The sequence below is a fragment of the Colossoma macropomum genome, unplaced genomic scaffold (assembly GCF_904425465.1).
Source record: "Colossoma macropomum unplaced genomic scaffold, Colossoma_macropomum, whole genome shotgun sequence".
In the NCBI taxonomy this organism is placed as follows: domain Eukaryota; kingdom Metazoa; phylum Chordata; class Actinopteri; order Characiformes; family Serrasalmidae; genus Colossoma; species Colossoma macropomum.
Genome location: NW_023494786.1, coordinates 21,566,120 through 21,579,726, shown reverse-complemented (window position 1 = coordinate 21,579,726; position 13,607 = coordinate 21,566,120). Strand labels below are relative to the sequence as shown.

Below are 13,607 nucleotides of genomic sequence, written 5' to 3'. Positions count from 1 at the left end.
GTAAGGTAAATTAATGTAGTAAGTGTCTGGTTTGTTCACCAAAATAAGCACAAAAATGCTTTGACCTCAATTAAAACACCCCTTAGAAATGTCAAATAAACTGTTCATCTTTATTTGGACCCAAACTACATGGTACATGAAAGATGCACAACATAGCTACTGGGTACATGCATATTACAACCGACTTATAAAAAACAGATTTAATGTAATTTAAGGTTATGAAAAAGAGTACTGATTTACTTAAGAACTTTCACATAGTCTTAACTCACTACTACAGTGACACAAAAATACAATTTCAGCAATGTGCATTAACACATTAGCGCAAATTACCATGGCAAAGAATGCAAGACAGAGTAAAGATTGTACAAAATCTTAAAACGGGTGGTCGAAAGTACTTCCAAGCTGACACAACTGTTAAACACCATGGTAAAGTCCTGAAAGGACACAGCACAGTAGCTTTGCCAGCTTAAGCCTCTTAGGTGCTTGTTGAATATCAACAGCAGCAGTCCAGGGTGCTAAGCGTACATATCCTCACGGTCGGCGTTGTAGATCTCGCCCTCCTGCAGAGAGGCAAAGTTGAGGAAGTGAGAGGGCCTGTGAACCTCGTGGTAGAACTCTTTAGGGTTGGACAGCTGCAAGTCATACTTCATGTTAGGGTCATGACGAACACCTGCAATGGAGAAAAAAAAAGGGGGGGGGGAATGTTAAAGAGGAGATCTACTTTCAGTGGAACAAATAAAAACAAAATGATACATCAGCCTGATAAAGCTGTGCTCACCCATGAAGTTGTAGTTCCAGGAGCCTTGGCCAGGTACCATGAAGAATCCAAGGAAGCGATCAGACAGCAGCATCTGCACCCTCTCATAGTGGGATGGCAGATAACCCTTAGGGTTGTTGCCCTTGTCTGTGTTCTGCCTGCCCCACTCATATCCACTAGGAGTCAGCTTGTAAGCAGTCAGTGTACAGGATCCTGGTGTGAAACTACACAAGAGAGAGCAACATAAATAAAATTATCACTGTCAAATCTACAACCGCTGTCTGGCTCAACACAAAGAACAAACAAAATTAACAGAAGTTGCTTATATCTAATGTTAGGAAGCAAGTTATGAAATCTCCAGACACTGATGCATTTCCAAGTATGTACCTGCAGGTTATGATAATAGTTTTCTCTCCATCCCAGGATGGGTTGTCTGCCATGACCTTGGCATGTGTGGTGACATCCTGAGGAGAAAGCTGAGGGGATTCATTGGGTTGGGTGTGGATCCAGCCAAGTGGCTCCATTTCCTATAACACAATAAGTCAGTAATCAGAAGAGGACCACTGGAGTACAGGAATGCATTGGCAGAACAAAAATCAGCATCAACATCTTAAGAACATGGTAAGCCAATACAAAACTAGTGATCGATACAGACCTTGAGATATTCATGCTGTGGCAGCTGATTGGGCAGGTGAACAGTCTGGTGAGTGCCCCACTGTGGTACCATCACAATGCAGCGAATCTCCTTCACTTGTGGGTTATCTGGAGGACTAGTGCCATACAGATAGCCTGCAATCTATAGACAAACAGATGGGGAAAGGGAATAATCAATACAAATAAATGACTGTCAAAAGACACTTTGCAGAAGCCCCAAAAAAGCTACGAAACAGCAGAATGACGACTCACTTGGGCACGCAAGTCAGAGATGCAGATGAACTTCTTCAGCACATTTTTGGGTAGAATATAAGTGTATCCAGTTTCTTTTATGTCATCCGATGACACATAGATGTGGTTGGTTCGTAAGTGCAAGTTGGCAGCAGAGATGGCCCTATAAGATGTTGGGATAGCATTTATGGAATTAACAGCTTTCAACCACTGTGTAGCACACACACTGTGTCATTTTACTAATAAAATAAATGGCCAGTTCAGAGGAACATCAGTAAAACAGTCAGTGCCTACCTGACTCTCCATTCAGTTTTGGAGGAGAAGGTTTGTGTCTCATAGTTGCTGGTTGTGGAAGTGATGATCTCGTCACCATGTTTGTTAACAGTGCGTGTCTGGGTTGCTGTTAACTGAGACTGTTCTTTGGTCTGCTTCTCAATCTCAGCAATCTGCTGTCTCTGCTGGGAGGGAGCAGAGATCTCCATACCCAGGATGATGTCCCTGATCTCAGACTGTGTCAGAGAAGCCACATTCACGCTGAAGAAAAAGGCAAGGTAAGACACAGCTTAGATTTGAATTACAAGCTTTCAAACTGAAACATTTCCAAATGAGAATCTCTTCACTCAATAAGCAAAAATCTTTTAAATTTCTTTTAGCTAGCCTACTCACTTGTTCTTCTTGCCATAGTCAGCCAAGATGAGATCTTTGAGCTGCACCTCCACCTTGATCCACTCTTCATCAGTGAGAGTGGGCCAGATATGGTGTGGCTCAGTGATGGTGGTTTTGTCCGGCTTCAGGATCACCTTTGCACGGTCATTGTTCACATGCAGGGCCCTCAGGATCAAGATGAGACGTGAGAAGGCCTAAGCAGGAAACAGGGTGATAACACACAAATTGTTCGAATGGAACTATAGGCATCACTGGCTAACAGACAACTCGCCAATATGAAAATAAAACAAAACTTACAGTGTAAGAAGAAATTGTCTTCAGCCAGTCATCATACAGATTGAACAGGACCATTTGAGGCTCAGTGGCCTTCAGAATGAGGTCTCCAAACTTCTCTACCTTCAGACAGGCCTGGAAGGGGAGCTGTAGCTCAGATCCCTTGATCACAATGTTAGGGAAATCCAACAAGTGCACCTAGAAGATGGGAGAAAATGAGTGAACAAGTCATCAACATGTAATGTGATGACACCTACATTTGCATTATATAGCAAACAGCAGAAACTGTGCTTAAATAAGGAGCATACCTCAAGAGGATCCAACATGCCCTTCCTGGTGACAATGATCTGCTTGGGCTGCTCTTCAACAGGCAGTGATCGAATGAGAGCAGCCACTTCCTCAGCAGTCTTCCACTTGGCCAGCTATTATAGTAGGACAGAACTAATTTAGACTATCCAAAATACTTCAAACAATGACAACCACGTCAAAAACCATATAAAAAAAACGTTAAGAGAAGTGCTTCTTGCCTGTCCCAGACGTTTCTGTCCAGCCCACACAGATGTGTGAATGATCTTTAGGAAGAGCTGTCCAGTTCTTGGATTGAAGATAAAAATGGCTCCATTGATTGGTTTTGTGGTCAAGTTGCCCTCAAAGGTCTATGATGGGGATGCAGGTTATGACAGTTTCAAAAAGAACATTCAGGCCTCACATACAAAAACCAAAATAACCCCCTGGGGACGCTTTGAGGATGATAAATTTACTCACCTTGTGGATAGTGACACGGTACACATTGGTGTCATCCACAAACCAGATGATCTGGTTGGAGAAAAGCTCTCCATAGTTCTGGGAGGACAGGTAGGGCTCAGTGGGCTCAGAGGAGTAAAGCTGCAGACCTTTGCGGATACGCTCCCTCAGCACATACAGGGCAGGATTGGCCTTCATTATTTTAGCCATGGCCTGCTGGATCAGAGGCTTGCTGCCAGGGAACCAGTTGCCATAGGCACTGCAGAGAGAATAGGATATTAGCACATCTGAAAGAATAGCAAGGTTTGTGTGTGTAAACCCATAACATGTATTATAGATCATTCCAAGTATTTTAGGATATCAAATCACTCTGATTATCAAAGCACGGTTGTACAAGGTCCCACCAGACCACTGACCTGTGCAGATTGTAGGCCAGATCAATGGCAATCAGCACACCAGTGGGGGATGGGTAGATACTCATGTTATCTGTGGTGTAGTCCAGGAACTTGGCTCTGGCATATCTCTCAATGTCATGAGAGTCATAGTCTCCCCATCTGAGCTGGATGTCAATCCAGTATTTCTGAGTGGTGGTGCTGTCCATCACATCCCTGTAGAAGAGAAAAGGCAAAATTAGAAACCTTTAATGTAGCATTAAGTATAAAAATCTTAAAAGAAGGTGTGTTCAGTGGGGCTTAAAAGACATACTTTGAGTCAGCGAGCAGCGATGGCCTTGAAACATTCCATTTGTAGGAGGCGAACAGCAGAATGTCTGCACAGGAAGAGTTCATCTTGTAGGACTTTCTAGGATGGATGGTTTCCTTTTGTACAGTCTCAATCTCCAGAGCATCCAGTTCCTGGTCAAACACCTATAAAACAACACATCCTTTTCTATAATATGTACTAACAAAATTTTCATGTATTTTCAGGTCTTCCACTTTAATATAGAGCATATATGTAATACAAGACTATGAAATACTAGATGTTTCTTAAATGACAGTGAAGTACAAGATACAAAAACAATCTCTACCTGACACAGATCCATGACAATGCTCTCATGAATCTTTTGCCACAAGTGAGCCCTGAAAATCTGGATCAAGGAGATCTTGAGGGTTGGAATTTTGCCATGCATGAAGATTCCTGTGAGATCCAATTGCACCTGGAAACCCACGTATACCTGAAGACCAGAAATGAAGACTGTGAGCAAGTACAAAAAGGTGAAGAGAAAACAGGTAACAACCTGAGTAAAATGGTGTACATACATTAGCCCTGTTGATAGTGGGAGACCACCACAGAGTGAATCGTCGATTGGGGATCTGATTCAGACCAGATCTCTGAGCATTGGTCAGCTTTTTCCATTTCATGGACTCCTCAAAACCACTGGCCTTTTCCCTGTGGAAAGGAATTGAAAGGTTAATGAAAAAAATAATGATATAAAACTACTGAACATGAGATGAAAAACAAGCAGAACAGTCAAAAAACTCTCACCAAAAGAGACCTTCCCAGGTGGGGAAGTACGTTCCCTTGAAGAGAGTGTGCTCCAAAATTCCCTCCACTCCTCCCAAAGCCTGTATCATGTCTGTGCGGTAATTGTTCAGATTCCACAGTTTTCCGTCGTGTCTCTGGTGAGTCCACCAGAACGGATTTTGCTTTAGCACCTGTGGAGACATTACAGCAAAAGATAAAGCAATCTCAGGAAATTAGTACGGTTTACATAAAAACATACTTTAGATGTATAAAGAAATATTTCACAAAACTTTGTATAGCATAAAGAGAAGGTTTTTAACCTGGTACTGTTTGAAGTCTGTTCTGACTCTCCAGCCCTTGTCATAGGCCAGTGTATGTCTGTCTTTCTGGAACAGTGTGTTGATACGAGGAATACCTCTGTCCCAAGAATCCTCCAAATCCTCAAGAGTCAGGCGTCTGTAACAATGAGGTTTTATAAGTAACCATTTATAAAAATGTCAAAAGCAAAAGTTGCTTTCGAGCATCTTTAAGAATATAGATTTGAGTAACTGAGGATGTAGTACCTGTTCTGGGCAATGGCCTCCTGTCTCTTGAGGGCATATTCAGCCCACACTCTCTGAGAATCAATGAACTCACTCTCCCATGGCTGGATATAGCGATAAAGATTGGGAATCAGCTGATCCTCCTCATGACTCATACCAGAGCGGAAATGAGTGATGCCCACATCTGTTTGTTTGGACCACCTGAGTATGCACAATAAACAGTTTTTATGATACAAATGTACAGTTAGTTCACTAATACCAGTTAACTCAGCAACAATCTTTCATTTCCATTTACAAATATCACTATTTGCAATAACAAATCTAGATGTATGGACTTCTTGATCCAAATTTAACGCTACTCAAGATCTTATGTAACTGTCTAATAACTGACTCACCTCAGATCAGACTGTGGGATGAGCACATGGCCCATGGACAACATGCCCAGACCACCCAACTCCTTTGGGGTGTAAAAGACCACAGGTGGGAAACGACTAGGCATTTTGGAGTTCAGACCAATCTTGATACGAGTCTGGATCTTATTCTCACACTTCACCAGGAGGTCCAGCAGCTCCTGAGTGTTGACCACAGCCTCACGGAAGTAGGTCATCAGACCAATCAAAGCCGTGTTCCATTTGTTCACAATCTGAGAGAAAAAGTGAAACAGGGCAAAAGCAGCTGTTGCACATTAAATCTAGCAATTGCAACACACTCAAAAAGTACTATACTTCATCGCTCGCTCACACGCTCACACACACAGCGAGAGACTGTGCCTTATACCTTGGTGAAAGTGGTAGACCCTGAAGCCATCAGAATCTGTCGTACTCTGTTATGGAACCTCTGCATGGATTCATCATCCACTCGCAGGAAGCACTGAGCTGTCCTTTCCTTGGTTACCTTTAGAGAAAGGAGAAAGACAAATACCAGTCTCAAATCCTGTCCGGCCTTTAAATACTGCTATGACTTGTAACAATCAAAATCAATTCGTCAAGCTACTGACTTCATTCTGCAGGTTCCACACACCATCCTTGTGTGTGAACTCCTCATAACTTGTGCGGCACTTGGGCAGGATACGGCACTCGAAGCCGCACATGTTGAAAAGTAGGTTGGGGTTGTCTTTGCTGTAAACTGAAACAAAGCTGTTCTCCCACTGCACAGTGGTCACAGAGCGAGGAAGCCGATTCTTTATGTCCCAAAATACAGCGCGGCCCCTGAACAAATAATAGCAAAAAAACAAAATTGGTATAATTTACATACCTTATATACACACACAGGAGCATTTAGAAAGCCTTTGGTGTATTAGAGAGCATAGTAATTGGTCTGGGAATACTCACAGGTTAACATCATGCTTCATCAGCCTCATCCTGGCATCTCTAGGCCAGCACTTCTTGTTGTTGTAGCCCACAATGTTCTCATTGTTGGGATCTGGGTGCTCTGTAAGGTACCGCTGGATCAGATCCCTTGCCTCATCAGCAGAAAACCTAGGGAAAAAAGACAACTGTTGATTTCTTGTCCATTTAATTCATGTGTGATTCCTTCTTATCTGTGCACTCTTCAGTTAACTCTTTGAAACCAAACTTGAAGTCCATGCATTAAATATTTTAGTCAATAGTTTTTGCAAATAGATGGTTTAGTAATTCACAAACACTAGACTACAGCGTTGCATTTTCTGCTATACTGACCTGAAGAACATGTGGATGCGGTCAATGTATCTGCAGTACAGGCGAATGGGATGAGCAGCCTCTGTAGTACTGTCCTGGAAGCTGAGGAAGTCGTTGGGCATCTGGGGAGGTCCTGCCATCTCACTGGCACGGTGAAGACCCAGAACAAGCAGGTCCATCACCAGCCCATAGTACTGCACAATGAAGGAAGCAAACTGCAGGCCACGGATGATGCCATACGAGTTGGTGTGGTTCATGTCCTAAGATAAGGAAACAACAAACTTATCAAACAGGGTGGTTGAGCTAAACCATGTGACAGTTAGGTCTAGACATGAACAACTGCAAAATACTAAATGCAGATTGTTCAAGATTGTGTTTAAAAATATATATAATAATAATAATAATAATAAAATAAAAAATGAAAAACAGACCTTGTAGTTAATAACAACGTTGTTCTTGGCTGTCATGTAATCAGCAATGTTGTGATCAACAATGAGACGCAGCAGCCTGTTGAGCAGTGTCAAGTCAATCTTTTCATACATCTTCTCGTAGCGTGACTCCAGCATGACATTGCACTCGCCCTCTGTGGTTTCCCACACATCCTGTAGGTTGTTGATTCCTGGAAAAGATTGAGAATCACAAAAATGATGCCTTATCAGACAGTAAAAGCCAGTGACTACAGCAAACAAAAAATAGTGCTGTCCCTCACCTTGGCACCACTTGTAAACCAGCAATGGAGGTGGCTCTGTGTCTGCTGGTTTGATCCAGGGTGGGAAGAGCCTGCGCTTGTCAGCCTCGTACCACAAGTACTGATCCAGGTAAGCATCAGTGATCTTCTCAAGAGGCTCCACATCATACACAGGTACCAAGTGACTGTACAGGTCCATGAACTCAATGCCCACCTGGAGAGATTAGAAATGAAACTGACTGAGACACATAGTAGAACCAAAAAGTCTCAATTTAGTAAGATAAATGCCACCAGACTAAGAGAACTGGGGTGCATGTATGGGTATATTAACCTCTTTGAAAGCTCTCTGGGTGAGGAGGTGACGCTTGATCCTGGACAGAGCCTCGTGAGGGTTGTCGTATGCCTGCTCAATCAGGCCCAACTCCTCACGCTGAGACTGATTCAACCTCGACTTCACACTAACAGACACAAAACAGAATAAAGAAGTTAGTCCCTCAAAGTAGCATGCAGTTAAACATAAAAACAACTTGCCAAAACAATTGCTTGTGCGTCACAGGTCTGAGTTATCAACACTAACCTGTAGGCCTCTTTGAGTCTCTCCAGAGCTAGGATTAGCAGCTTGGTATCATGTTTGTAGGAGAGAGGAGGGAAGGGAATTGGAGAGAAGCGCCGGCTCTCCAGCCAATGCACAGTAGTAGTGTAGATGGCCACTGCCTCTTCTGCTGTGATGTATGGACCATCCTGAGAAAGATCGAAACAGACATCAAACTCCATGCTATGTTCACTATTTATTTAAGAACAAGTTCCACAAGATGAACAGTACTAAAGTGAACTAGCACATTTGAACCTATACCTTCAAGTAGTTGTGCTGTCTCTCCTGCTCAGCCTTCAGGTAGAGTCGTGTGAGACGACCAAGGTTTTTCTTGCAGACAGTCTTGTCCACGGTAGCTCCTCGCCTGATTCGCTCTCGGTTGTAATGGGCTGTGTTAGTCCACCAGTCAGCTTTGGCTTTCACATAGCGCAAAATCATGTTCTCAATTGGTGTGGGAAGACCTGGGACCTGAGAAGTTCATGACATTGCAGTGGGTGAGCATGACTGAAGTGTTTAATATTTTGTGCTGCTAGCAGCCAAAACACACAATATGTAAAGCATGGGTTCCATGCATCAATTAAAAAATTAAGTACCTTCCAGGGAATGTTAGCTTTCCAGCATCTCCAGGACTCGCTGAGGTGCTGCAGGATGGTCCTCGCCTTGTTCTGTTTGATGCCCTCGGGCATCATGTCCAGGATGTCATGCATCACAGCTGCTCTCAGCTCCAGATCAAAGTGAGACTCCACACGCTGCTTGGTCACAGTCTTTGCAACTCCCTTGGAGTGACGTCCTTAACAAGTCCACAACAGTAAATTACTACCTGCATTCCTTTACAAACAACGTTTTACTGGACAGTGTAGACTTATACATTTTTCAGTTCTTTACCTTCAAACTGCCTGGCTAGCAGGTTACCAAGCCATCTTTCCAACAGAGGAGTGATGCCCCTCATGAAGAACAGCCACACTCTCCATCCCGGAGCCCAAAAGCCACAACCTGGACCTTTCCCAACTGGACCCTAACAACAAAAACAGATAGATTTATATGCAACACCTAAAGTCTATACTACAGTGCACTTTTTCCCCCAATGGTCAATGTGCTAAAGCCATAAAACTGCACTGACTGTGTTGAAGCGGTAGTAGATGAGATGCTTCAAGTCCTTGCACATTCTGATCTGCCTCATCAGTTTGTACTTGTAGCGATACATGCCAGTCAGCTGACCCACATGGGCAAAGATGTACTGCAACCCATCTGCCAACTACAATGCAAAAAGAACAAAAAAATTTTAGATGAAAGCTGCTGACAATATTCCCTAATTTACAAGTGTAAATTATTTAACAATGAATTTATACTGTGTAGATCAAGTGCAAGATATACCTGGAACGCATCAACATTTCCCAATCTGTACTGCACATGGCTGTCCACTACCAGTTTGCTCAGACGGAGAACCTCACGGCACAAGTGGAACGCATTCCCAAATCGGGACTTCTTACGCTCCTATAAAATAAAGCAAGGACATGAGCAAATAAACTAAAAAATAAAGGCAGGTAACAACATTCAAACAAAGCTTTTAGTGGATCGTTGCTTAATCCTAAATCTTTATTTCATTTACCTTTGTGGTGAGGGTTTTGACAGGCTTCAGATTGAAATTGTAATCCAAATGCAAGTAGTTGAGATTCTTTCTGTGAATCAGCAGGTTCAGCATGTTGTAACCCTGTCGACACACCTGGAGGCCCACCTCCACCCAGTCCAGCTTTGTGGACTGGAAGAACTTTGTGGCCTTAAATGAACGGAAAAGGTACCTGTGGGATGCCAAAAAAAATGCTGAGATTGTTACTGCTCATTTCTAAATTTTAGACCAAAAATGTAAATGTTCGGGAAAGACAAGACATAGCTGTAGAAAAGCTCACCTCTTCTTCTGTGCTTTAGGTGGTCTGTGTTTCAGAGCATTGAGAACATAGTACTTCAAGAGCTTCTGATAAGACACACGTACTTTGACAGGCTGACCTGCAGGACAGTGCTCCCGATACCTGAGAATATTTGAATAATAATACTATGTTTACAAAAACATTGATAGAGACCTTTGTGTTCCTCTTTTACATCAGCAAGATAACTCAGGCAAACTTCATTATATTGCTCAGAGCTCACCAGTTCTTGATGAGAGGAACATCAATGGCACGACGGGTTCTTCCAGAGCGCAAGTTGAATGGACGTGGGGCCCAGAGAAGGGCAATTCCATTGGCTGTGTTGTCTGTATACAGAGGCGTCTCCTTGAGGAAGGGCTCTACATACTCAGGAAGTTCAAACTCCTCATCATCATCAGGCAGTGGCTCTTGACTCTGAGGAGAACAGTAACAAACTAAATTGTAAACACTGGAGAAATAACACAGGAAAACAAAGCAAACACAAAAAAAATATTTCTCTTTTGTCTTCTACAGTTCAGTTTATCTTTTTCTAACGAAACAGGAATTAACCATGCTTGACATGATTTCTTTTGGAAGCCAACAAAACTTAGAAATTGATTATTTTACCCTTCTGTCCACCCACATCTAAGCCACTATGACATTAACTCTACAACAACTCTACTACGTTTTCTTACTTTAACTGAGTGTCTGTGAGAGATGGGATTGATGAGCGGATCAAAGTAGAAGGCAGGCAGATCAGGATCCTCTGTCTTGATAAACACCACATTAGGAGTGTGGTACCTGCGCAAGAATCAATCCGGAGTAGCTTAATGGCAAATATTATCATCAATATGAAGAAAAAAAAAAAGCTTTGATCATAAAAATAATTTTTTACCAAGTGAGGTGGACATGATGTGGAAGATTGTTGTACAAGTAAGGGAAAGCAATCTTGTACTCTGTCCTAATGGGCTGTCTGATTATGATTTTGTTGATGTCATTGAATTCATTCCAGTCTTCATCCCTGTAAAAGATGGTGGTAATCTTTAGAGAGACTTATTTCAATGATCTTGAGGGCGACATGACTAAAAGCACTCAATTGCACTATGCAGTTTGGTATTAACTCAAGAAGAGCAGCGCCGAGTACACATACTGTAGATTGATGTCTCTGACCAGGGGTTCAAATTTAGGTCCTCCAGGAATGGCCATATTCAGGGCCTTTGAGGTGAAGAAAGCCTTCAGGTCAAACAAATAGAAGTAGTTACGATCCACCAAATCAGTCAGCAGCTGATTGGCCAACCGATAAAGCGTGGACATCATCGGCAAAGTGAATTGCCAACGTCTGTATGTAGTCCCATTGACATACCTGTGAAACAGAAAGAGAAATTGTGAAAATGGAACAACACAAGGACTGAGCATTTTTTTTAAACTGTCACAGACTCACTTTGTGGTATCCTTCAGCGGCTGATGCTCGTAAAACCATTCTGCCACAGAGCTGTCCTCCTCAGGGTCCAGCTCCATCTGAATGGCCTCAAGAGGCTCCACATCCAGAATGTTATCTGCATAGTCCAATGGAGGCTCTTCGTCATCAAAGGGAGGGAAACGCATACGTTTGAAGTGTCGTCTGTCTCTTTTCTCACGACGCATCATGATCCACATAGTACTGATATCAAAAAGAGTAACAGATGATTAGGAAAATTCAAGTTGTTACACGTCTCTTTCGAATTTCATATATCACACAATAGTGTTTAGAGAAAACTCACCCCCACTGTGCGATATAAACTGGCTCAATGACCCAGGGGATTTCATTGACAAAGGAAATGGCTCCTGTAATGTGGTAGAGCACTGGTACATCTCTGATCTGCTCCCAGGGCATGGGCATGTTCTCCAGCAGTTTAAGCACTGCATGAGGCATGTATTTCAGAGCCCTAGAAACAAAGAAATTGAAAGCACTCATTAAAATGGCAAATAGGAACACAATAGTACAATACATCATATACTGATTTATTATACAAATACTTTATCCAGAAGTGCTACCATTGCACACTACACATGAAATCTGGCATGGCCAGCACATGACATCTACTAGTGTTACTTCAGTTAGGAACACTAACACTTTTCTGCAAAGCTGTCCTTTTAAAGTCTGTAGCTTCGTACTAACTTACCCAAGGTAAACTCTTTTGTCATGACGGAACTTCCTGTTGGTCATGTCTCCATGGTCCCTGATAATTTTGCGAACATGCTCAGGCGGCATGTCCTCTTTCTGAGCATCAACAAAACCAAATTTCCTCTTCTCTGAGTAACGTTTCGCCTGCAGCTGTTGCCATTTTCGTGCTGTAAAGTAAAATAAATAAATAAATAAAAAAAGGTTAGCCATAAACCTGGCAATGCAACCAATGAAATGCATGACTATAAATCAGATGTTCTGTATTCCTACCTTTTTCTTGCAACTTCTCCTCAGACATGTAGTCTGGCACCTGTGCAGGAGGAGGAATACCCGGGGGCATCCCTGCAGGGACACCTCTGTAGGGGAATGTAGCTGCCATGGCAGCGTCTACTGTACGGAAAAAAAGCAATGCAAGATAAACAGTCAGGTATAGACGGAGATATCGGCGTAACAAAAACTTAAGGTTGACACACGCATGCACCACACAGAATGAACCTGTCAATGCTAGCTTACCCAAATACACAGTTGTCGTATACGCTATCGAACCAAACAGTGAGCTGCGGGCTAGCTAGCTAGCCAACGTAACCTAGCTAGCTAGCTAGCTAACTAACTACTAATATTACTTTCTAACACTCAAATAATGAAAACACTGCACACAGACCGTACAGCAAATTGTTTTTAGCACCATTATTTAACTAAAAACCAAAGAAACAACATTCAAGTTATTATGAATCAACGCGCGATATTCCAGACTTTAACCAAGTTAACTTACAGCTTTAGCTACTTGGTTAGCAGCCATTGTGAACAGGCTGGCTAAAGCAGCAAGTTTAACGCGCTTGTAGCTTTACAAGCTGTAGCCACAACATAGCAAACCTCTTACATAAATAAAAAGTTAATAATTACAGCAGCTCTCCGAATACGGAGAGTCTATATATGCACTATTACCTATATATGCACTATTACCGTGTTCCCTCGCTAAGTGAAGCTAACCTGATCTACCCCCGCCTGAACAAAGCATTAGCTGATTTTGCTACAGCTCGGTCACACATGCAAATGGACAAACCTTTACCGCAGACATTACGGCTTATGAAATCTCAGGTTAAAAGCATAATTTAACACGTCTTACTTTAATTAATTCCAACGTCTCTCCGGAGTTTCCTGCAGAATGGCGCTCGGATAAACGACTCTACACGTTGTGCGTAAACACACGCGATTCACCGCCGTGATGTGCGAAGTTTCCGAGTCCGAACTGCAAGCAAAGGACGAACCAATA

At 42.6% G+C, this 13,607-nt stretch overlaps 1 protein-coding gene across 1 annotated transcript; it reads right to left on the bottom strand.

Annotated features, from left to right (window-relative positions):
* Positions 1-85: 85 nt before the first annotated feature.
* Positions 86-13,607, bottom strand: prpf8 (pre-mRNA processing factor 8). The gene is made up of 43 exons (XM_036563837.1): positions 13,461-13,607; positions 12,605-12,724; positions 12,333-12,501; positions 11,931-12,095; positions 11,612-11,830; positions 11,321-11,533; positions 11,066-11,191; positions 10,866-10,971; positions 10,415-10,605; positions 10,177-10,296; positions 9,879-10,068; positions 9,644-9,763; positions 9,390-9,524; positions 9,155-9,284; positions 8,863-9,059; positions 8,531-8,737; positions 8,255-8,418; positions 8,009-8,135; positions 7,699-7,891; positions 7,421-7,608; positions 7,011-7,249; positions 6,663-6,809; positions 6,329-6,539; positions 6,109-6,225; positions 5,727-5,974; positions 5,353-5,532; positions 5,110-5,245; positions 4,811-4,980; positions 4,585-4,714; positions 4,353-4,499; positions 4,031-4,191; positions 3,742-3,933; positions 3,347-3,584; positions 3,109-3,237; positions 2,890-3,003; positions 2,606-2,779; positions 2,309-2,502; positions 1,937-2,176; positions 1,664-1,805; positions 1,413-1,553; positions 1,145-1,284; positions 779-981; positions 86-670 (listed from the first exon to the last, which is right to left on the bottom strand). The coding sequence occupies exons 2-43, from the start codon at positions 12,711-12,713 to the stop codon at positions 516-518; spliced, it is 7,017 nt and encodes a 2,338-aa protein (XP_036419730.1). The 5' UTR covers positions 12,714-12,724; positions 13,461-13,607; the 3' UTR covers positions 86-515.